At 37.0% G+C, this 25,316-nt stretch overlaps 1 protein-coding gene, 1 non-coding gene and 1 pseudogene across 3 annotated transcripts; 2 read left to right on the top strand and 1 right to left on the bottom strand.

Moving 5' to 3' along the window:
- The first annotated feature begins 5,637 nt into the window (after positions 1-5,637).
- On the top strand, positions 5,638-5,710 carry TRNAE-CUC (transfer RNA glutamic acid (anticodon CUC)). Its single transcript has one exon. It is a non-coding gene; the product is annotated as a tRNA-Glu (tRNA).
- Positions 5,711-11,472: 5,762 nt separating this feature from the next.
- On the top strand, positions 11,473-11,862 carry LOC149019353 (pentatricopeptide repeat-containing protein At2g36980, mitochondrial pseudogene; annotated as a pseudogene).
- Positions 11,863-15,318: 3,456 nt separating this feature from the next.
- Positions 15,319-23,502, bottom strand: LOC149019352 (uncharacterized). 2 transcript variants are annotated; one of them, XM_089153383.1, is made up of 4 exons: positions 23,110-23,502; positions 22,884-22,945; positions 16,881-17,006; positions 15,319-16,351 (listed from the first exon to the last, which is right to left on the bottom strand). In XM_089153383.1, exons 3-4 carry the CDS (start codon positions 16,989-16,991, stop codon positions 15,899-15,901), a joined length of 564 nt encoding a protein of 187 aa, XP_089009509.1. In that variant the 5' UTR covers positions 16,992-17,006; positions 22,884-22,945; positions 23,110-23,502; the 3' UTR covers positions 15,319-15,898. The 2 variants fall into 2 exon arrangements, with proteins under 2 accessions (XP_089009509.1, XP_089009508.1); XM_089153382.1 differs by having other exon boundaries at positions 15,322-16,351; positions 16,881-17,047.
- Positions 23,503-25,316: the final 1,814 nt, after the last annotated feature.

Below are 25,316 nucleotides of genomic sequence, written 5' to 3'. Positions count from 1 at the left end.
CTAAGAAAATAAAGAGCTAAGAGTTTTTATAAGTTATAATTCTCGGTACTAAGTCTAACAACAGAACCCTCATAAATATAGTACCAAGAGAGATATTGATGGTCGTTCAGTTCCGTTTCCCCATGATAGAGCTTCATCTTCTCTGTTGGAATACCTGAAACGTCATGAATCTTCTCCTTCAATGACCGTACTGTTTTTGATTGATCCGTCCTCAGAAGATGAGTTTCAGTGTTGTTTATCTTAACTGTAAGGGTAAAGTCACCATTAGGCATCATGTGACTCATTAGTATCTCATCTCCATCTGTTATTCCGTAGAAATCAAGGGTCTTTCTGTCTTGTAACTGACGACCCTCCTGCCGGGTCTTTCCCAACCACAATTTTTGTCGAGCAACTTGGGCACCGAACTCTGTTTCCAGTTCTTGTTTCACTTGACGTATAGTATATGATGGTTCTACGATCATCCTATATAGCAACCCATTTTGAGTTTCAATGATGATGTGCATTTTATCACGTAACCTGACCTGGAGCTAAGATCTCTCCGAGATCGAGAAAATTTTAAAAAATAATCTTAATAAAATGACAACTTTAACGTAGCTAATTTGAAGAAAATGAAGAGATATATGTAGAACTGTTACCAGAAGGTGGCAAGGATCAATATCTAAAGTGGACTCCAACCCTCTGTGATTTGAAATGAAATGCAAAGGGTGGGCTCCTTATAATTACAACATTCATGTTAATTTTGGATGCTTGTTTTAACTTGCTAGTTGCATGATATGCTCATCTGGAAGACTGGAAATAGTTGTTTTAACTTGTTAGTTGCATGATCATCTGGAAGTGGTTGATACTTGATACTCGTTACCTGTCTCTCTGTCTCTCTCTTCTATTCAGAATAGAAGCCCAACAAGTAAGCCTAATAAGAGAATTTAGGGTTGGGTTGGGTTGGGCTAAGAGTTCATAAAATTGGGTAATAATACACTCACTAACGTGAAAAATGAAAATTTCCGATAATTTCACGTACTTATTGTTGGTGACCATCTTGCTTTCAGTTCCCTACAGGACAGGGCGGACCCACTAAGGGGCCGGAGGGGCCATGGCCTCCCGGAATTTTCAAATTTTTTATTAAGTCTTTTAATTTTTGGATTTTTATCTTAATTTCCTTTTTTATTTTTCACTTTTTTTCTCTTCTCACATGTGAAATGTCACTATTTGCCCCCCCCAAATATTGAGAACAATTTTTAAATGTAAAATAATGGATATAAAAATCATCTATAGTTAAAAACTAATTCCTCAATTCCTATTTATTCTCCCCACTTTTCTCTCTCACATCTTTTCTTCCTATTTATTCTCATCTCTTTCTATAAACGTAGATTAAATGAAATTTTTGAAAATTTTTTTTTTATTAGATATTCAAAATATCATTATAATTAAAAAATTACTCCTCAATACCTATTTATTTTCTCATATCTCCTCTCTCCTCTCTCCTCTTTTTTTCCTATTTATTCTCTTCTATTTCTTTCTTCCTATTTATTCTTCCCTTTTTAAAAGCTTGGGTTAAAGAAAAATTGGGAAAAATCTTCCCCACAATTAGATACTCTTTTTCTTTCTCAATTTATTGATTGTTTCTCTTTTTTTTTTATTCTTTATTTGATTTTATATTTTTTGTTTCTTTATTTTGGTTACAATTTTTGCTATTTGATTTTATATTATAATTAAAATGTCTATAGTTAGTAAGTACCACTAGTTTGCATCTCTTATCTTAAAAAAAAATTGGTTTGCATCTGACTTTTTAGGGTTGAAGCCTAAATAAGTATAGGTAAATTTGCATCATCTATTTTGTACTGATATAGGTAAATTTGGTGAATTATTTACCTATATATCTTGTTGAAAAAAATATCATTATCAATAATTTATCTATTTTTATCAAATATGTGTGGGCCCCACAAAATATATATGAGTCTATTACTTAATACAATAAAATAATTTATAGGTGAGACCCCCAATGGATCTTATAAGACCCACACAATATGTGTGCGAAAAACCATTAGTGTATCCCCAATCTGAACTTCCATTCTTCCCCCCCAATATCGAATCCTGGTTCCGCTTCTACTTATTATAAGGTTTAGCTTAATATAATTATAGGTAAGTTCGTCATTTCTTGTAACCAACTAATGGAATGAAATAAGAAATGAATGTTAAGGGCCTTTTTGGTATTTGCGAAGTCAAAAAATCAAAAGAAATAAACACAATAATTCATTTTTGTCAAAAATAAAAAATGGTGAAGTTTTGTCTTAAAAAATCATGAATTTTGGTTCTTCAGGTTCTCGAGTCTTTTCATCCATACAGATAGAAGACAAGAACAGCCACCATCCAAACAGTAACGTGCAGCACTACTCACCTTCTGTTGGAGATAAAATTGTCAGAAAAATATCCTTTTAACAAATTCATTAAACTTCTAACTGTACTATTTATACCACACATCAAGTACCTTAAGATTGCTGGAAATAAATATGCAGCAAAACAAAACGCAGCAGCAACTAACGCGGATTTTAGAGAAAGTGTTCCCTCCCCCTCTTCTATCCTGTGATCGTTTTGAACATTGATCTAATGGGGTATCTCTGAGTCAAAAGAAAAACAGTCATTTGGCAAAGGGCAGGCCATCCCAGGACGAAATTAACCCAGAACAAAGTAAACCAATTTTACCCATTCAAAAGGAGAGAAAAAAATCTTTATTCAGAAATGTCAATCAAGAAAGACTCTGATATCAATTCCATTGTCTATGAGAGACTGAACCACAGCTCTGATCTTCCCCTCAAACTTATCCCTTTCCCTCGGTGTATAAGAGGCAGTGTAGATATCAGCTTCTCTTGCCCTGTCAGCTAATATTCGTCCAACAGCTAAGCATGCAGGTATGTCTGATCGGGACTGGAGAACAGCCTTGATGTCTTTAGAGTTTGTTCCAGCAACTGCTACCTGCTTACTCGTCACCCTGTGAGTAATCGATGCTGAAACAAAGCGCTTGGAAATGAATACATCGAGTGTAAAGGGTTCCATGTAAGCAACGGTCCGCTGCTTGAAAGATATGTGTTTATGTGGATTCTTCGACTTCTTTTCCTTTTGGTATGTGTATGGGCGGCTGTTATCATCATCGAGGAAATCTTCCACACCAAAGAAGCTTCTTGGTGCAGAATTAGCCTGTGGAAGGACCACATCGAAGCTAAATAATATAATCATAAAGTCAGATGGTTACATGAACTGGGGTCAAATGACTCGTATCCATTTAGAGAAGATCTCACATCTCTGTTTCAGCATGGAATGTACAAGAGAGAAGGTTGCATAGGCATCCTTATGGTGGAATAGTCCATTAACAATCTATGGTGCACATGTAGAGACCTGATACGCATTAGCTTTTATATTACATGAAATAACTTGACTTCACCCGCACATTTAATCTAACTTCCATACGTTTGTCAGAAAAACTCTTCATCATCTTGAGAATAGCAGATGAGAAATTTCTGACCAACCGAAAAAGACCAGTCCAAAAAGAATCTCTATGAAAAAAATACTGTTACACAACATGCACTGCATCCTGCAGTTACCACTATTTTTGTTATATTTCAGGCTCATATTCTGATCTATATCAACAGTAAAATTACTAGTTCGAAGCCTTAAAACCCTCAGTTCGTTAAGTTGTTGCACAGAAGGAAATGCCTCTTTGAAAGCTCTTTTGTAGGGTATTTTGACTTTATAACAAAAGCTGCATGTTAAAAACATTGTTTCTTATCCATAAATATGTAAGTGAGATACCAAAACCAATGCTTCAAAGAATTCACTAAATGGGAATATGGGATGAAGGCAATGTAAATATAAGGCTAACAGAACAAATGACATGGAACGTAGGTATTGAGCCTTTCCACACTTCCTCAGCGTACATATTGATCCTTTCCGGCACTTCTAGGCTAGAAATTTGCGGCTTTTGCACTATAAAAAGTACACAATTTGTGAATCTAATATAATCTAGGCCGCCCTATGCAGACATTGATCTAGAACAATATAATCTCTCATGGTTGAAGGTTACATCAACTTATGTTGCTTAGTATCATTTCAGACTCCATTTGATGATCAAAACCATAAAGTAAGGTCTACACCATCTGTTTATGGCACCTGCATGGAGTCAGTACTGCATTTTGGGTGCAGCCGTCTTCACATACGAATCCACAGTAGTTTCAAAATTTACATTTTGAAGGGTAACCAAACAAATCTCTATGTGGCTCCATTTGATGTCAAACCATAAAGTAAGGTCTACACAATTCACATCTGAAGGGTGTTTCAAAATTTACATTTTGAAGGGTAACCAAACAAATTTTTCTTCTAATCTCCAATTTGAATTAGTTTTCTCCAATGTTTCAATATTTGTTTTAAAAAGCTTATCATTAAAAGAATTTTTCATAATATTCTCATAATTTACGTTTAGAACTAGAGGTTGAAAGCAAATAACGAGAAAGGAGTGTAGAAAGACTAATTAAACTTAATATGTACTCATATTCAGATGTTCTATGTCAATGATACATGCAAAGTCACATGGACGGGTGGTCATAATTAAAGTGCCTTCTAATTGGATAGAAGGTTTTTTATATGAGTTTTTTTTATAGGGGTGAAACTCTCCACTATAATGGCTTAAATTACATGTCACCCACTTGCAAAATTACAAATCTCCTACAATTAGGTTTTTTACGTCAATTTTGTTAAGTGAGTTGTAAAATGACCCTAATACCTTCTAGGCAGTAAATGACCTAATTACCCCTATTTAATACTCTCCTACCTACACCTCGCCGAAAATCGTCTACATTGTTGAAAACACCATGCCCTTGCTAGAAATCTCTCTACCATTTTTGCAAGATATCTCTCTCTCGCCATTTTCTTAAATGGAGGAAAACCTGATCTATCATAAACACTGGACCGAAAATGTTCAGAGATGGGAAGAACATCGTTGTTATGATTTGTTGCTCTGAAAACATAATCGCACGTTCCACTGGCAAGAGTTTTCCTCCTTTACTAGTCAAGAACATCTTGGATGACTTTTAAATAAGCACATTACCTATATATGTTTTCGTGATCAAACATAAGGAATCATTTTTGGAATAGTTTTCTTGATGTTTCAATGTGTTATTATATGAATTTGGACCATTTTAATTTGATTATAAATGTGGACAAGAGAGTGGACATTTCTATGAATGTTCCAGTGCCTTTTAAATATTCTTGTCTTCCCTGTTAAGAATTCAATAAGACCTAACCAAACCAACCATGTTTGTTTGATTATTAACACTTGCAGCTTTGTTTTTTTTTTTTTTTTGGTACTGGTGCTTTTTTAATACTGGAAATTTAATGCCCTCCGCAAAGGTCAAACTCATGACCTCTCCACTGAGAAGTATGGATCTTTACAACTCAACCAACCCTGCATTGACAACACTTGCAGCTTTTGTTAGTCCTTTTTCCGTCAAACCTTAGGATTATCTGAAAATTTAAACACGTTTTAAAAAAGGGACCGTTGAATATGGGACCTGTTACAGATTTGATTGGGCCAGCTACCCTTGTTAGACAAATATATATTAGAAATTGTCTCTATTCTATAATAATAAATCCGTTGTAGTCTAGTTGGTTAGGATACTCGGCTCTCACCCGAGAGACCCGGGTTCAAGTCCCGGCAACGGAATATTTTTGTGTTTTTTATTTGTAATTTCAAACCGACCAGAACGGTGTTAAAACCAATGTAAGCCCTTGCTATGCGATCAGGCCTACTCCTATCAAAGAAGACACTCTATGGCCCACGACATTCAACTCATTGTAGATGATATTTGTCATGTGTTTTTTTGGATTGTAAGTTTTTTCATGTTTCTAGGAGGTGCAACCATGTTGCTGACCAACTAGTAAGGAGGGCCCAGTCAGTTATGGTTACGACTGAATTGCCTATATCCAATCCTTGGATTCAGGTGCTTTGTTCTCTTGTTTCCTCGGCTTAGTCGTTATAAATATGACTTCATTACCAAAAAAAAAAGGCAATGTTTCTTATCCATAAACATGTAGGTGAGATACCAAAACCAAAGTTGTGGATTGGGCTTTATAATCAAAAATGCAGATGGGCAATGTGTGATGGCTGTTTCAAAACCAGCCCTGGCATTGAGAGATGGTATGCTTTATACTCTGGGGGAACCGGGGAAGGTTATGATATGGTGATTTTAGAATCAAATTGTGCTGATTTGATCAATGCGGTTGTTAATGACTAAAATAGTCATTCTATATCTTCCGGTTTGAACCGGCGGTTGCTCGATCCGACCAGGTTCGCTATCTAGTAAGATTCGACCAGGCGGTTCATGGTAGGACCGACCATATCAAGTTGGAGGAACCTGATAAAGGCAGACTCCTACCAATCACCAATGGAAGGAGAGAGTAAGTTAAGTAAAGAACTCTTTGAAGAGTTACTTTCCTAAAATAACACATATTAAGAGTCACATTCCGAATAGTACTCTACGATCATACTCTATATAAACACCTCAGGTAAATACCTTGAGGCAGGTATTCATATTTTGTGTGATCAATTACTTGAATTTTCTATTGAGTAGTTGAGATCATATCATTGGTACTGACTTGCTCGTCGGAGACGTACTTGGACCCTATAAGGTCGAGCTCGTATTGTGCATGTTCGTGACAGGGAAGGACAAGCGAGATTCCGTATCAACAGCGGTGATTGACCATGAAACACAAGGTCCAAGTAATAGACTTTCAATTTTAGATGATATCTACTATTTAAAGTCTAAATTTATCAATGGCAAAGCCCAACACATTTATAGGGAAAGCAACTAATGTACAGACACCCTATCCCGGAAGGCGCTATCTTTGGCGAACGAGATAGTCTGGCCTATTTCCTCTCCTTGGATCCTCTCAATGATTGAGTTGGACTCCTCAACTGTAGCTCGTTTTTCTCTTGGTTGAATGAAGTTATTACACCAAAAAAAAAAAAAGAGATAACAAAACCAATGCTTTTCATCCAAAAGAATTCAACAAATGGTAATATGGGATAAAGGCAATGTGACAATAAGGCTGAAAGAGCAAATGGCATGACATGGTATGTATTGAGCCTTTCCAGCACTATAGAAAATACAAAATTTGTGAATCTAATATAATCTAGGGCTGCCCTGTACATAGATTGACCATAGTTGCTTAATTCAGGAAAACTTATCTACCAATGAAAAGAAAAGAAGGTCCAAGACCAGCTCCAACTACAAAATCAAGTCTTTACATAGTAAAGTCAAGATAATTGAAAATCCCTCAATAATCTAATAATTTAACATATGTTTGTGCAGGTATCTCAGTCAGATGTCCATGAGTGTTCATGGACCTCTATGGTGGGGGATTATGTTTTTGGTTATGCAGTTTAAATTAGGTTCTCCTACGTTTCCTATTGTGGTTGTGTTTCAAGCTTAGTTTTGTAAGTTCTACTCCAATGCAATTATGTTTCACTTTTCTTTTATCTTTTTCATTTTTTTTTAAAGAAAATGGTCTATACATTAACGTGTGAATCACGCAAGCCATCAAGATTATAGAGATCAAGAAACTAAAGATTCAAACTAAACCAAAGAGTCCAACACGCTATGGATACAACCTTACCAGCAAGGGAGTCAGCTACTGCATTACACTCCCTTTTAACATGAAAGAAAGAGACATTCTGAAGCCGAGAAGCGAGAATCACCACATCTCAAACAAAAATTCTGAATGTACAATTGAAACAACTCCAGCTTGGTCATAAACTTATACCATTGAGTGACAAATACAATGAGCTTTAATAAATACACAATAGATCATCCCAAACTTGGAATAGTAAGGATTTGAAATAGATCATTAATAAACTTGGAATAGTGATTTAAAGTTTTCAACGCTCACCTTTACAGTGATTTGTTTCAATGTGAAGTATCACAAACTATTTCATGGTAAATTATGCTAAGTATCACTTCAGATCAGGTGTAACCAAATGGATAGATAGCCATCTTTAAAAACAGAAATTAGGTGCAATAAGTCAAGAGGCTCCTTTTTCTTCCAGGTCTCTGATAGTCACCCCATTGCTTCAACAGAAAACACAATGGGAAGTTCAAACTATACTCACACCAGTGGCTCCGCGCTCCCGCTATGACTTTAAAGGATTTACAGCCACCCTTGATGGCCCATCATCACATATGGAAATGAGGGCGAAGAACAGAATGCCAAGAAACATGTCAGGTTACAATATGCAAGCCACGCGAAGGCTGTTGATCCTGCATATGATATTTTTCATGCAATTAGAAAAGGTTAGCAAGAAAGTTAGTATTTGAGCAAAACTAATATGCATTCAGTTGAGCACTGAAAGAAAGTCACACCGTTAATGAAATGGCAATAGGGTTACTGTGACCATAATTGCACCCCCATTTCCCTTAATGTATTTTTCAAACTGTGCCTTGAAAGCAAGAATTTCGCATTGACCAAAACTATGTTGATTACTTTTGCCATCTAATCATGCAAATGAAAAAACTACCATTAGAAATCACAAAATGGATTAAGATACATCCTTTGTACATTAAGGATATAAGCACACATGATTTCCAAGTTGGAGCACTTCCAAGGACCATTTCCACTTACAGAAGCTTTGGAGCTTTGATCCACTGATTCAAAACTATGCTTTATGCCCTACAAGCTGAGGCTCGGTAACTTCCCTGTTAGACTGCACACCTGGAAACTGCCCAATATCATGTCCTTCAATGGGCTGAAATTCATTGTTTAAACCAATAGCAAACTCATCTGAATGAGATCCACCACTTCGAAAATAATCGGCAATCTGCATTTCATAAAAGCAATCAGGCAACTGTTACTGTAGAAGCACAGAGATAAAGCAGAAAATGGCAGTTCAAAGGTTTGTCAATTAATCATTTTAAAGAAATTGTCTCATGTCAATAATTTTATATGATTTCCTGAACCTCTAATCTGATTAATTTTATTAAAGCAGAACCGCTCAGCATTTCAATACACAAGATCAGATTCACATCCAATGTTACTATTGTGTGCTTATTTGGAATGGTTGCAATTATCTGTAAATAAGTAAGAGATCACTGTATGGCACTAACATGATTGGCAAGAGCCATGCCACTCAAGGCAGCAGACTCCATATTTGAACCCAGTAACCAATCTCCACATATTCCAGCTCGTCCTTGAGGATCAAAAATGCAAGGGATACCTGGAGTATTTGTCGGAAGAGCTGCCCCCCTGCACACAATCCAGGGAATAGAAATCAATGTAAATGATATATGACAAAAAAATATATGTTGTTCAAGTGGTTACTCACCACAGCTGAACTCTAGAATAGAATGGTCTCTGAAGTGATCCCTTCGATAATCCCAATGCACTCTCAACACCCTCAAGCATGTTGGCCTTCACCTTCTCGGAATATGGTTTCACACAGATCCATAATAGAATCTGAGTTTGTTGTAATGTTTTTCGTTCGGAGACCCAAGCGTCCTGCATACTAGCAATTGTTCTCCTTCCCCAAGTTGCTTGTAATTACAAGAATTATATTAGAACGGTTGACATTTATCGGATGAAATTTTGCAATTTTACGTAGAAGAAGTTGTATAACGATCAAATGGGTGCTCATGGACTATAGGGAGCAAGTTGAAGTGCTATGGGCCTATGAGACCCTAGTCATGATGACTGGTCTCCATTTGGTCAAAAAAGGAAGAAAAAAAAAGTACTTACTAGCACTGTTGATGTAAAAGATACAACAGGTCCGGCTCACCAAATGCTCTCAGGTTGTTCTGTAAGTGAACTAGAGGTTGTGAACTCTATATGATGTTTTCAGGTTGATTGGATCTTTTCTTTCTTTCCCTTCAAAAATAAATAAATAAGATGACTTGATCAATATTCCGTAAATACATAATTTTTTCAAATCAAATGTTTCTCAATTTTTTTAATTTTATGGAAGGGACAAACAAAACATCCAATTCTTTTCGGAACAATGCTTGGTTCCAATGGGTCTTTTAGTAGGTTTCAAGCCGAAAAGGATCTAAAGAATCAACTAACGTCTAGAATCTCTTGTTCTCTCAAGTGGATGTTGGCAATTTTGCCAAATCATGACAAATAACTTGCAGTTGCGAGCGTGTTTTGCTTATATTCTTCTTTGTGGTTATGCATCTATTCCCAATAATTTGTTACGCAAAACCACAGATTGAATTTGTATTGATCAATAAGTAGGAAGAACTTTTTTCTTGAATGAATCATATTTCAATTCCCTTTCTTAGAACCATATGTGAGAGAGAGAGAGAGAGAGAGAGAGAGAGAGAGAGAGAGAGAGAGAGAGAGAGATTTTTTCTTGATTGCATGATTAAACTCAAACTTGCATTCAATAGAATAACATGTATATGAAATCCGGATAAATTCTTTTTTCCCCTGGCTCTAGGTTTCTCATCTTCCATTAATTGTGTAAGGTTTTCTAACTATTTTCTTGATTGCATGATTAAACTCAAATTTGCACTCAATAAAAAAACATGTATATAAAATCCGAATAAATTCTTTTCTCCCTGGCTCTAGGGTTTCTCATCTTCCTTTAATTGTGTAAGGTTTTCTTTTTCTTACAGTTGCAGGTAAAACTCATCCATTTATTGAACAATGATTACAATAGCCTTCGAATGGGCTTATAAATTTACCTCCAAACGTAGCAATAAATTACTTAGGTTTTGTTTCTTTTATCATGTTTGTATTAAATTAACTTCTCAATGTTCTGTACTGTCTAATGTAGTTTTACACTATGCTAACATCTTTGTCATCTGTCCCATCGAAAGTCAGGTATCTTTTGGAGGATATCAAGCATTTGGTTGCCATCTTCAATCAAGTCATAACTTCCAGGAGGCAAACTTTGTAGCTGATTATATCGCCAACCAGCCCTCACTCAAGGCTGGTTCCTTTTCCGCGCTCTTCTTTTTTTCTCTCTCTTTTTCTTGTGTTACTATATATGATTTCAGCACCAGAATAGTAACACATCGAAAATATTTTTCTTATCCGAAAATAAGGGAACGAAACAAAAACATTACTATACAATCCGATAGTGTATTGTTGAAAAAAAAAATCCCCCCTCAATTGCATGAACCAAGTCATACTCACATAGAATGTTCTACCAAAATAAATAAATAAACTAAAGTTCTCCCTTGAACCCGGAGAGTTTTCAATTTTAACCTCTTATATGAAGGTTTTTTTTTTTTTTTTTTTTTTTTTTTTTTGGGGTGGGGGATAACATGCACATTAGTTTTTTGCCAACTGAGCAACACCTTGGGTTGAATCATTCAAAATAAAATTAAAGTATTTAAGAGCACTAGAAACCCATGTATGAATCACATGTGGTTGCTATTGTTTTTCAAATCAGATTATGGACTCGTTCATGAAGCAGATCACATAACATGCATGGTGGGCATGCTTGGCCGGGCTGGGTACTTGGAAGAAGCAACAGAGATGGTTGAGGAATATTCAAGAACAGTGAGCATGAAGACTAGCTCACAAGAAGCTCTTCTTGGTCCCTGTGTTTCGCATGGAAATGTGGAGCATGGGACAAAAGTGGGAGAGAATTTGATGATTATAGAACCTCAGAGAGATGCTAGCTATGTGCTACTGTCAAACTTGTACTGTGAAAGTGGACAATGGAAGGAAGCAGAGGATGTGCGGAAAGCATTGGTGAAGCAAGGGGTAAAGAAGATGCCTACTTGTAGTTGGATTGAAGTGGGAAACAGGGTTATGGTCTTTGTAGCTGGGAAACATTCTTATCCTCACATGGAAGACTTGTTGTGTAACAAATAAAATTTTCTAAAATCTGAAATGAGAAATCCAAATTTGTTTGGCTTTGAAAATTATAAAGCATTCCTATCTTAAACGATGAAAATTTCATGGTTTTATTGCTTGAACTTTTGAACCTCATACAGGGACTTAAGTAACCCCCAACCCCAAACAATTCAATTGAAAAGAATGAGTATTAATTTGGGTTTAAACTATGTCACTTACCAATGAGGTAAGTGTTTTTATTTATAGAAGAAATTCAGGTATTTTACAGATATAGGATTTGTTACAACGATTACAATGACTGGAGAAAATATAGGACCTTTCAGATCTGAATTGAGTTCAAAATTTTATATTTTAAATATTTGAAAAACCCTAATGGATATCCTTAGGATTCTATTTATCATCAACTAACTAGAGATAAACAGGTTTGTCGAGAAAAACATGTTTACTCCATTCAGTAGCACCACGTCTAATCAAATACAACACCAAGTTCTTGGTATCTTGGTGATGAATGACACAGACAATCCAGTCCTGCGAAGTAGGAGATGATGAGATTGCTCCAACATATTCAGAAACAGATGAATCAGGTAATGGTGGGAGGTCTATTCTTGCTCTGGAGAATGGGCAGAAGAAGAAGACAGAACCATCTCTATAAACAAGAAGCCATCCTCTATCTGATGCAATACATTTCGCACCTTGCAACTCAGGGATATCTATGAAGTAACGTTTATTTATTTATTAAAGAGCACTTACAACCATCATCATAAAGTAGAAACCGTATTTAAACTCAAGAAATCTAAACAAGGATTAAACTAAGCTATAAGCTGCCTATGATAGTATGTCATTTTCCTATTATATGCTACTAAGAAAATAAAGAGCTAAGAGTCGAGTCTTCATCAGTTATCTAATTCTGGATACTAACTCTAACAACAGAACCCTCATAAATATAGTATGAAGAGAGACATTTATGGTCTTTCAGTTCCGTTTCCCCATGATAGAGCTTCATCTTCTCTGTTGAAATACCTGAAACGTCATGAATCTTCTCCTTCAATGACCGTACTGTTTTTGATTGATCCGTCCTCAGAAGATGAGTTTCAGTGTTGTTCTTAACCGTAAGGGTAAAGTCACCATTAGGCATCATGTGACTCATTATTATCTTACCTCCATCTTTTATTCCGTAGAAATCAAGGGTCTTTCCGTCTTCTAACTGACGACCCTCCGGTTTCGTTCCTCCGTCTTCTTTCAACTGTTGAAGATTCCTCAACCACAATTTTTGTCGAGCAACTTGGGCACCTAACTTTGTTTCCAGTTCTTGTTTCACTTGAAGTATAGTATGTGATGGTTCTACGATCATCTTAAATAGGTTCCGATTGTGAGTTTCAATGATGATGTGCATTTTATCACGTAACCTGGCCTGGAGCTAAGATCTCTCCGAGTAAAATTTTAAAAAATAATATTAATAAAATGACAACTTTAACGTACGTAGCTAATTTGTAGGAAAAGGAAGAGATGTAGGAACTGTTACCAGAAGGTGGCAAGGATCAATATCTGAAGACGACTCCAACCCTCTGTGATTTGAAATGAAATGCAAAGGGTGGGCTCCTTATAATTACAAAATTCATGTTAATTTTGGATGCTTGTTTTAACTTGCTAGTTGCATGATATGCTCATTTGGAAGACTGGAAATGGTTGTTGTTTTAACTTGTTAGTTGCATGATCATCTGGAAATGGTTGATACTCGTTACCTGTAAATTTAGGAAATTTAGGATTGGGTTGGGCTAAGAGTTCATAAAGTTAGGTGATACTTAATACACTCACTGACATGTCCGTATTGTTGGTGACCATCTTGCTTTCAGTTCCCTTAACAGGGGCGGACCCACTAAGGGGCCAGAGGGGCCATGGCTTTCCAGATTTTTTAAATTTTTTATTAATTCCTTTAATTTTTGAATTTTTATCTTAATTTTCTTTTCTTCTTTTACTTTTTTTCTCTTCTCACATGTGAAATGTCATTATTTGGCCCCCCAAATATTGAAAACAATTTTTAAACGTAAAATAATGGGTATAAAAATCATCCAGGGGAAAAAAGGCAGAAAGAAAAGCGAAGCACACAAAGGGCAACGACCGAGAGCCGCGGACAGCAACAAAAAAAGGAGCGGGAGAAGGAACAAGGGAGCGAGCGCCAAGGGAAGCAAGGGGCACGCAAGAGGGCAGGCAAGAGCGGAAGGGGGAAGCCAACACAACCCCCCCGCGCACCCGGCAAGGGGGCCAAACCAGCCCCAAAAGGGGAGGCCAAGCCCCGGGGGAAGACCAAAAAAGGGGGAAAACACACCAAAACAGGCAAGAAGAGACGGCCGCCCGCGAGCCACCCGGAGACCACCGGATGGGTGTTGTAAGCTCCATCTTCTTCCAAATAAAGTAACAGTAAAGCACGCTACCCATCGCATCTGTGCCAATTGTGTGGCATCGCATAATTGTCACGTGGGTCGTTATCCAAGCGGTCAAAAATCATCTCTAGTTAAAAACTAATTCATGTTTATTCTCCCAACTTTTCTCCCTCACATCTTTTCTTCCTATTTATTCTCATCTGTTTCTATAAACATAGATTAAATGAAATTTTTGAAAAAAAAATTTATTAGATATTCAAAATATCATTTATAATTAGAAAATTACACTTCAATCCCTATTTATTTTCTCATATCTCCTCTCTCATCTCTCATCTTTTTTTCCTATTTATTCTCTTCTATTTCTTTCTTCCTATTTATTCTACCCTTTTTATAAGCTTTGGTTAAAGAAAAATTGGGAAAAAATCTTCCCCACAATTAGATACTCTTTTTCTTTCTCAATTTATTGATTGTTTCTCTTTTTTTTTCTTTTTTTTTTTCTTTATTTGATTTTATATTCTTTGTTTCTTTATTTCTTTATTTCGATTACAATTTTTGCTATTTGATTTTATATTATAATTAAAATGTCTATAGTTTGTAAGTACCATTGGTTTGCATCTCTTACCTTAACAAAAAAAAATTGGTTTGCATCTGACTTTTTAGGGTTGAAGCCTAAATAGGTATAGGTAAATTTGCATCAGTGCAAAATAGGTAAATTATTTGATTTTTTTTGTACTGATATAGGTAAATTTACCCACCAAATTTACCTATATCTTGTTGAAAAAAAATATCATTATCAATAATTTACCTATTTTTATCAAATATGTATCAGCCCCACAAAATATATGTGAGTCTATTACTTAATACAATAAAATAATTCGTAGGTGGGACCCCAAATGGTTCTTATAAGGACCCACACAATATGTGTGTCAAAAACCATTAGTGTCTCCAATCTAGACTTCCATTCTTGCCCCCCCCCCAATATCGAATCCTAGTTCCGCCCCTGCTTATTATAAGGGATAGCTTAATATAATTATAGGTAAGTTCGTCATTTCTTGTAACCAACTAATGGAATGAAATAAGAAATGAATGTTAAGGGCCTTTTTGGTATTTGCGTAGTCAAAAAATCAAAAGAAATAAACACAATAATTCATTTTTGTCAAAAATAAAAAATGGTTTGGTAGTTTTGTCTTAAATAAATCATGGATTTTGGATTCTTCTGTTTCTCACTTTTCATCCATACAGATAGCAGAACAAGAATTTCTTCAGGTTAGTATATGATGAAGACAATAACAGCCACCATCCAAACAGTAACGTGCAGCACTACTCACCTTCTGTTGGAGATAAAATTGTCTGAAAAATATCCTTTTAACAAATTCATCAAACTTCTAACTGTACTATTTATACCACACATCAAGTACCTTAAGATTGCTGGAAATAAATATGCAGCAAAACAAAACGCAGCAGCAACTAACGCGGATTTTAGAGAAAGTGTTCCCTCCCTAGTCCCCTCTTCTATCCTGTGATCGTTTTGAACATTGATCTAATGGGGGTATCTCTGAGTCAAAAGAAAAACAGTCATTTGGCAAAGGGCAGGCCATCCCAGGACGAAACCCAGAACAAAGTAAACCAATTTTACCCATTCAAAAGGAGAGAAAAATCTTTATTCAGAAATGTCAATCAAGAAAGACTCTGATATCAATTCCATTGTCTATGAGAGACTGAACCACAGCTCTGATCTTCCCCTCAAACTTATCCCTTTCCCTCGGTGTATAAGAGGCAGTGTAGATATCAGCTTCTCTTGCCCTGTCAGCTAATATTCGTCCAACAGCTAAGCATGCAGGTATGTCTGATCGGGACTGGAGAACAGCCTTGATGTCTTTAGAGTTTGTTCCAGCAACTGCTACCTGCTTACTCGTCACCCTGTGAGTAATCGATGCTGAAACAAAGCGCTTGGAAATGAATACATCGAGTGTAAAGGGTTCCATGTAAGCTACGGTCCGCTGCTTGAAAGATATGTGTTTATGTGGATTCTTCGACTTCTTTTCCTTTTGGTATGTGTATGGGCGGCTGTTATCATCATCGAGGAAATCTTCCACACCAAAGAAGCTTCTTGGTGCAGAATTAGCCTGTGGAAGGACCACATCAAAACCAAGTAATATAATCATAAAGTGAGACGGTTACACAAAATGGGGTCAAATGACTCGTATCCATTTAGAGAAGATCTCACATCTCTGTTTCAGCATGGAATGTACAAGAGAGAAGGTTGCATAGGCATCCTTATGGTGGAATAGTCCATTAACAATCTATGGTGCACATGTGGAGACCTGATACTCATTAGCTTTTATATTACATGAAATAACTTGACTTCACCCGCACATTTAATCTAACTTCCATCCGTTTGTCAGAAAAACTTTTCATCATCTGAGAATAGCAGATGAGAAATTTCTGACCAACCGAAAAAGACCAGTCCAAAAAGAATCTCTATGAAAAAATACTGTTACACAACATGCACTGCATCCTGCAGTTACGCTTCCATACAATGTAAGCTTCATGATGATCTATGTGATCCAAATTTTATGTTCTCAATTTCTTAGCCTAGCAAATTCATATGCAAGAGGCAGTTGGAGTAAATATAAATAAATGCTACATGTATACCTGTCCATTGTGGATGCTGCACCTCAACAGATACGAAACAGGAACAATTTTCTGCTTGCTGGATAGAGAAGGCTGTTTGATCCACAAATTTCCCAATACATGTTTAAACATTTCTTGCACCTATAACTTCAATGAAACAGTGGTTCAACAGGCAAATGGCTGGTCGCCTGCAGTTTAAACAATGAGAAAGGGAAAAAAGCAATGGAGAACGCCAGTATAAAATAAAAAAGCACATTCTATAAAATACTGTTTTTACAGATTCATTGACACAACAAAAGACAATTTCTTCAGACCAAGCAACTCAGATATCTGCAACGACAATATAAGTGGCTTTTTTGTTTCCCCATTTGCACATGGAGAAAAGACACATGTTTCCTTGAAATATAAACTGCTTAGAAGGTTACCGTATTATGATTAAAAACCTCAAAGGAAATAAATAGACTGCACTCAGAATGATGATTTGAATAAAAAAATCTCATAGTTACATTTTTATGGGACTTCTCAAGTCATTGGTTCAGTAGGTCACAGTGTCAAACTACATCAACTCAGATGTCCAAACAGTAATCTAAATGTTACTATTTCATCAGTTCTGTCAGTGAATAAAATCATCCACTCCTCAGTTTATTTACCATGCAGTAGCTGCAATGATTCAAATATGGGTATAACCTCTCTAGGTTGTCCTGGAGAAATATCCTTGGGTGGCTATTCAAAATTTTCTCATTTATCTGCCACGAGAGTTGTTCCTCATCATAACTGGTTGTGAGGGAGCATTTGAAGAAGGAAGCCAAATTTCTGAATAACACCACAAAATTTCTACAGATCACGCTTAGAAAGGATATGCATGCTTAGGTATTGTATTTAGTATATGGCCTCAAATAGCTAATTTGAAGGCAAGGATCCATGTAGCTGACCCCAATTATTTTGGGTAAGGCTAGTTGTTGTAGTATACTTGCCATGGCATCTACATGACCACAGCATCTTGATGGGGAGAGAAAGGGCGGGGGGGAATCAATTGACACCAACCAGGTTGGCAAGGAAATGCCTTGAAAACTTGCTAAATTTTCACACATCTCTCACAATGATGAGGGAGTGCGTTCAGGAGAAAAATAAGCATAAAAATAGCTGGAAAAATCAGAAGCGTATGGATGATCTTCAGGATGTGAAAAACCTCTGATCAATCATCTGATGAATACCTAAAAGGGATTCACCCTCAACCATGGAGTGAACCATCTATAAATTCTGGATACAGTGTGTACTTAATCAATCAATTAGGAACATTACTGTACAAAAAGAACATAAAACCTATCAAATCTTTGAGTAGAAAAATAAACAGAAAATGGACAAAAACCAGAAAGATTGAGCACCTTCTCTATTAAATCCTGCTTATAAACTATGTAAAGCTCCTTCTCTATTAAACCATGCTTATAAACTATGTAAGGAGAGACTTGGGAAATGGGAGTAGGAAAGAGTGATCACTCGGCAGCAGTTTTGAGAAGAAGCGTAGAGGTGAGAGCTGTTCTGGTGGGCAGTTTGGCTGGCTAAGAATTTTATGGTTACACCTAGCGAACCAGATTGGATCAGACTTTATTTGAGAAAATATAATGGGTAATTGGTAGAATCCATTCCATTGTATATAGTGATTTATGATCACAGGCATTAATTTCAGGAAAGGCAAAAATAGATGGATATACATACAACAGTTAAATGGGCAAATAAATTGTGTTCAAAGGGCAGAATGGGTGATGTAACCAGCAAAGGACAGCCCAAAAAGGCCCAAAGGAGGGCCAAAGCCCACTCGAGTTCTGCAGCAAGCCCCGAGGGCTAAACCAACACAGGCAATTTGGTCATTGGATCGAGTCCTAATTAGCTGGGATAAATCCAGATTTATTTTTTGAGTCCTTTTCTGTTTTTCTTTTGTTATTTGGAGTCCCAGTTTGAGAGTTCATTATGAGTTTAGTTTGAGTAGAAGTTAGTTGTGATTGACTTAGTCAAAGTGGTTGGTTGACTCCTTGTTTACCTTAATTATCAAGTCTTTTATTAGAGGTCAAGTCTTAAGTAGTGGGATCCTTATCAGTTAAGGAATCCCAAGTTAAGTTCAGTTCTGTTTTGAAGGCTATAAATACCTTAGAGTCGATGTTGCTTGGCAGTTTTAGATGAATGAAAAATTGAGTTGAAAGAATAGACATGTGAAAGTCGCAGGCTCCCAAGGTGAGTGACCTGCGGCTGGGTGTGAGTGTTTTCTGTGATTTTGTTCTTCTTCTCCTCCTCCTTCAAACTTCAGCAGCAGCTTAGCTTCAGCTCCATCCAAGTAAGCGCAGCCCTGGACCTCCCCCATAGCAACCATAGCATCCCACCCACCCCAACCCCCCCCCCAGTTAGCCCCTCCTCCCCACCCTTTTAGGCTCCATTCCCCTTCCTCTAGGATTGCACCAGGCCTTAGAATATAATCCCACAGTCATCTTCCCCATTCAGCCTATTTTCCCTAACCCAGAAATTTATGCACTTCATCTTCTACTTGGATGAATTTTGCAGAATTTTTGAAACCTCTGAAACCCCAAATCAGTTAAACCAGATCTCCTTAAACCCTCTAAAACGCTCTGAACTTGCAGAACCAGCAAGACAGACCCCAAACCCCACCCTGGCCAAAACCTACCCTAATCATAGTTTGACTTTAAATTTGAATTTCAAATATGGAAATTCAAACCACAGTAACTTCGAGATCGGATTCTCAGTTACAGCTACTTCTAGAGTACCCTAAAACCCCAGAAGCATCCCTCCCTTTTGCTGGAATTTCCTCGGCAAACCCAAAATCTAGGGAAATTTCCAAAATACCCCTAGCCCTACATTCGAGTTAAAATCAATGGGGAACCAAGCCGATTGAGAACTAGTGCTAATTCTCAATAAAGCCTTTACTGAGTCACGTTAGGACTAAGAAGTCCTTTTTCATCTGATTTCATGTACTTGCCAAATATAATTAAAGCTATCGTAGATTTGGAGTCTTCACATGTTCTAAGTGAAGCTCCAAAACAAATCAAGCTGTCTCTTGTCTGTTTCATACTTACACTTGACATGGTATCACATTTGATAGTGATCTTATTGGTGGAAGCTTTTACAAGAGATTTTAAGGAGACTACAAGTTTTTTGTTGAAGGTACAGCACCTTCCTGCTATGTTTCTGATTTTTTGAAGACTAGTTCATGAACTACAGTAAGGGCGAGGTGTTTTTTTTCCTTTTTGGGAGAGATTTCTTTCTTTTCTTTTTAGGACAGACACTGCATTTGGGTACTGTTGTGTTTTGATGTTAATTTTGCTGGTCTTTTTGTTGTAAGTTTGATTATATCGCAACCAAAAAAATTCTGCTGGTTTAAAGATTTGTTTTGAGGAACTGTGTTGGTCCTGGTCCATTGATCTGTTTGAAGATTATTTTTTCTGTTTTTTTTTTTTCTTTTCTTTTGTGTGTGTGTGTGTTGGGGTGGGGGGTGAAACTTGTTTTACTATTGTTGATTGATTGATTTCTATTCAGCGGGAAAATCATCATTTAATGATCCCAAGGTTTTCATGACCGTGGTTATTTCTTAAACCTCCAATCATTTGACTGAAAGAAGTTAGTTGGGTGCCTCTGACTTTCATCAATGGAAAGCTATTGTAAAGGTAGTTCACAGTGGACATGGGCACTGAGTCAGCCCCTAAAGGTGATGAGAACTGGGATGGGATATTACTAATCCACGTATTTTATGTGTTCAATATTACTGCATCCAAACCTCCCCCACCCCCAAAAAAAAGAAAGACAGGCAGACATTCCACCTTGTAACAGACATATGCTGGACTAATAAACTAAACAAGTGTATGAATACAATGCCTCTGTCAAAAGCAAGAGGGCATTTAGTCTGGCTACCTAAAGTAACTTGTCCCAGATAGAAAGAAGATATTACAAATTCGGGCTGGCATCAACACAGTTCTTCTTACCTGGCTGGGTTTCATTGGCTAACTCATAGTTTGGCTTTTCAAGATCACCACAAGAATCAGAGGGCAGAACCATAGACAAGGAATTCATAGAACAGTTTGAGTGGGAGAGAAGAACACAACAATTTCAATCAAAATTCCCAAATGTATATAGTATCCAGATTTGTTTCCAAGTACAAAACCTGGAATACCATCATATAAAGATCAAGAACCCCATTTCCCAATCAATCGGAGAATGGAAGAGAAATAGCCATAAAAAACATTTTTGACCCAAGCGCACCAATCCTAACTGAAACACAGAGCTGCTTACCAACTGTTTGATGCGATGCCCGTGCAACACTTATCGATGGAGTCCTGCCTTCACAAGTTCATCGTTCAAAGCTCCGGAGTGGCGACGATACTTGGGGTTCTTTTTCTTGTCCTTTTAGCCCCACCTCTGATTGTGTGGGAGAAGACGATGGAATGGAAGAGAAAAACAGAAAAGACAAAAGCAAAATGAAAAACCCAATGGAAGAAGACGAAGAAGAAGAAAGGGAAATGAAAAACCCGATGGAAGAAGACGAAGAAGAAAGGGCGTGTAACCACTGAAGGCTGGGGCTGGGTAGGGTTTAAGCTCAAAGGGTAGTTTTGTCTTTCACCAAACCGTTAACTCTTTCTATTTTTTTTTCCTTTTTTTTTGGGTGATTCAAGCTAACCTGGGGTTTCAAGCTAACCTGGGGTTTTGGTTGATTAACTTCACCAAATAGTGTTCAGTCTAAGGGTGTCGATTCGGTACGGTATCGGTAATTCACTACAGTACGGTTTTGAGTTTGAAAACCTCATACCATTTTCATACCGTACCGAATTTATACGGTACGGTATGTAAAAAGGTATTTTAAAAACGGTACGGTATGAAAACGGTAATTAATTTGGTATGAAAAACGGTAATAATTCGGTATACGGTTCGGTTTTGTTACGGTATGAAAATCGGTATGGGTTTGGCATAAGAGTCATCTATGCTATTCTTATGATTAACTTCAATATTTTCTGTTTGAAAATGTTAATAAGTGAATGTAGTAAATTTGACTAAAGCCAAAGCTGAAGGGTTATTCTTATTCGTAATTTTCCTGTTCGAGTTACAGCAAGACAAAGCTTATGAATAAATGGAACGTCTCCGTTCATCATTCTCCTCTGCTCTCATATTCTTTATTTCTTCGCTTATGTTCAGTTTATTGTTTTGGTATTTCCCTTCTAGAATTCTTCTCTTTGTCTTCCTTTCTCGTTTCTTATAACTTGCCTTCTTTGTAAGCGAAAGCCAGGTTGAGCTACAAAGGGGATGCAGGGGCTTCTGAGTTAAATTCACTAATGTAGCCATAGCTTCTTTTGTGCTCTTCAAACTTCAAAAATGCATTCAGCTTTTCCTTCTTTTTGGTCTGGCAATTTGAGCAAAACCAATCAGTAGAAGCAATAACCCTAATCATCCCAATATCAGGATCCATCATAAGAATTAAGAATGACTATATACCTGAACATTTAGCTTATCCTATAATTCACCTGTCTGTCTCCATATCATTCACCTTAACCAGATGGTGCATCGTTTCATCCCCCTTCTGTTTCACAAAATGATGGGGGAAATCCGAGTCTCCTATAACTTTCTCAAGGTATCAAGAATATACATGGGTTTGTAGCTACTTCTAGGAACACCAAAATTCACATTAATGGCCTCATTTGAACAGAATGGGCAACCTTGATTACTCAACAGAATTACAGAACCATTCTTCATGATGCTTTCTATAAGTGCATGCTCAGTACCAGCATATGGCATGAAAAGGAGAACACGAATTGCTTTGAGGAAGAAGACCAATGACCCAAAAGAAGGCAAAAAATTAATAATTTATATGATCAAAGTATTAGACATTGTACCCCATTTGTGGGGTTAAACCTGCCTCAGAGGATGATGAGGTCTCAGCCCCATCAGCATTGTTTCGGCCATGGAATTTAGCAAATCGGTTCACGAGACTAAAATTCTAATTTAGGAGAGGGAGCAATTTACAAATCTTACCTAGGTAAAGATTGGGAGAAATGCTTTGAAGGATTCACAGGTTCTTTGCTTCAGTTCAAAACCTAAAACAATTCAAAGAAAATTAAAATAAGTCCATCTAAAATCAAAGTTCCACACACCTCTTCCAACATTTGCTACCAAATAGAATGATTTGTATATCTCAATTTGTATATTTCAGGAATCCATAGGACCATATCGAATATGAAGCTGTGGTGTTAGAAAGTACCTTATGACTTGTGAGTTGAACCGATTAATCGAAGAAGGAAGCGTTATTGGGAGTTGAACACCTGACGCCTGAGCCTGACTGGCCTTCCACTGGAGTTCGACGAACAGAGCAGTAAACAGTTGCAGACTTGCTCAGATAGAAGAAGGAAGAACGAAGAATGACTGAATGAGAGCCTCAAGAGGCGATGGAGTTGACAGTTGCAGGCTTGCTTGCAGGCTTACTTACGGCCTTACCCAGCCAGATGGAGCTTCGAAGAGAGGAAGAACGAGAAGCGATGTGCTTACCCAAGTTACCTGTAGATTGTAGTCCTTACCCAGGTCCCAGACGGTAAGAAGCAAGGAAGAACGAGAGGCATCACTGGGATTCAGGCTAGACTCTCGCCCCTCGGCCCTCTCCCAGTTTGTAGGGTTTAAATCTATTATCGGTATACGATACAAAATGCGGTTTTTATTACGGTATACGGTATTCGGTATACGGTACATATACTGATGGTATGGTACTGTAAACCGAAACCGTACCGTACCGAATTTTCAAATTCAGTTTCAGTACAAACCATACCGAATTTGAAAACTGATTCGGTATAGTGCGGTAGTACGGTTTCGGTACCAAATTGAAAAAGATATAAAAAAAAAAAAACGAATTTACCAAATGGTGGGGTTTTCCTTTAATTTTTGGGTGCAAATAACAAAAACACCCAAATCATCAAATTATATTCACATCACCTTCTCATTGGGAGAGTACTTAAATGCTTTTTTTCAACACAAAAATGATGTGGGACTCTCTGAACAATAAAAATAATTTAAAATACATCGACCATAGTGCCCATAGTGGGTCTCATATAAACCGATCTATTTTCGTGATTAAAAACACATTAGAGGAGCACATATTGCTCCGTGGACGTGGTTGTGATCTGAACTCATTTTCTTTTCCAAGATAGGAAAATCCATTGTTAAATCCAAAAAACACATGGACTTTTCCGTTAGACAAGATGAGTTTAAGTCTAAAAGATTATTATACCCCTACTCATTTTTTTTTTCCAACTTCTTCCTAGTGAAAAACCTGCAATACTAATCTTTAGATTCCTATAAATAGCCTCATAGGCTCATAGCAACTTCTTGCTTAGTTCAACCCCTTCAATATCGTACAAGGTTGAATCCCACATTGGATGGTCTTTTGGAAGGAAAGGCTTTCTCTTTACCCCATTTTGTATGAATCAGGATCATATCTCCTTAATGAAAATTAATAAAAAAAAAATTAAAGAGTTGGGATCCGTAGTGGTACCCTGTGCTCCCCCCCCCCTCGTATTTGTCAACATGAAGCGTGGAGCACAAAACTGTTAAGGTTGCTGATCCGGACTCTTTTTGTGTGAAGTTGGTAAGAATCAAGATAGGCAAAGAGTAGGAGAGGAACTTGAATTGAATAGGGTTTATGCTTAAAATGCATTTAAAATGAATTCTTCAGCCACAAAAAAAAAAAGTTTTTTTTTTTTTTTTTTTTGGATAATGTTTTCTACCACCTCACGGGGGCATAGAAACATCAACATAGACATCACACCTTTTATGGTGGTGTCTTACACAATTTCATAGACAACATGAAATTGTTGCCTTGACAAGAGTCTTGACACAATTTCACGGACAAATGACGTGAATTATAACATTCTTAGGATGTCAAATTGGTACTAAAACCAAATTCTAATTGAATGATCTGAATTCAATTGAGAATTAAATTAAGCTTTAAAACCAAACAATGAAATTAAGAGGTGTAGGTTTCAACCACTAGAACAGATCTGCATTGGCCCTTGAGACTGGTTTAAGTAATAAGAATGAGCATCCATCCAGTACCCACAACCAACAGGTTGCAGTACCCAACTTTCAAGTGTTGCACAGAAGCTCGCCCAGTGGGACTCATAACAAGAATGGGTTTGAAAAAAGGTTGAACTCCCTCATTTAAGTGAAAAAAGCTTGTCAAGATATGATCATATCACATCCAAATGTTTGTTGAGATCCAGTATTGGCTTCCCTCGGTCAGAGACAAAAGATCAGAACTTCCTGTGCTGATCTCATCAAATGAATGATTTTGGTTCAGCTTACAAGTGGAGGAATCATGTAAATTTCCAATATGATTTGTAAAAGGTCACAAAGATAAAACAATTTTGATCAACCAATTTAACAGTAAAATGTTCTTGATGCATAACTATAAAACATAAT

This window comes from Hakea prostrata, chromosome 4, assembly GCF_041222555.1.
Source record: "Hakea prostrata isolate BN-2017 chromosome 4, UWA_Hpros_2, whole genome shotgun sequence".
NCBI classification, from domain to species: Eukaryota; Viridiplantae; Streptophyta; class Magnoliopsida; order Proteales; family Proteaceae; genus Hakea; species Hakea prostrata.
Note: the sequence above shows the minus strand (reverse complement) of the source record. Positions and strands in the feature narration are given on the sequence as shown.

Coding starts and splice junctions, on each gene's coding strand:
- LOC149019352 (XM_089153383.1), bottom strand. CDS start 16,991: ATGTTTAAACATGTATTGGGAAATTTGTGGATCAAACAGCCTTCTCTA. Junction 16,352..16,880: donor GCAGCATCCACAATGGACAG/GTATACATGTAG, acceptor GTCCTTCCACAG/GCTAATTCTGCACCAAGAAG.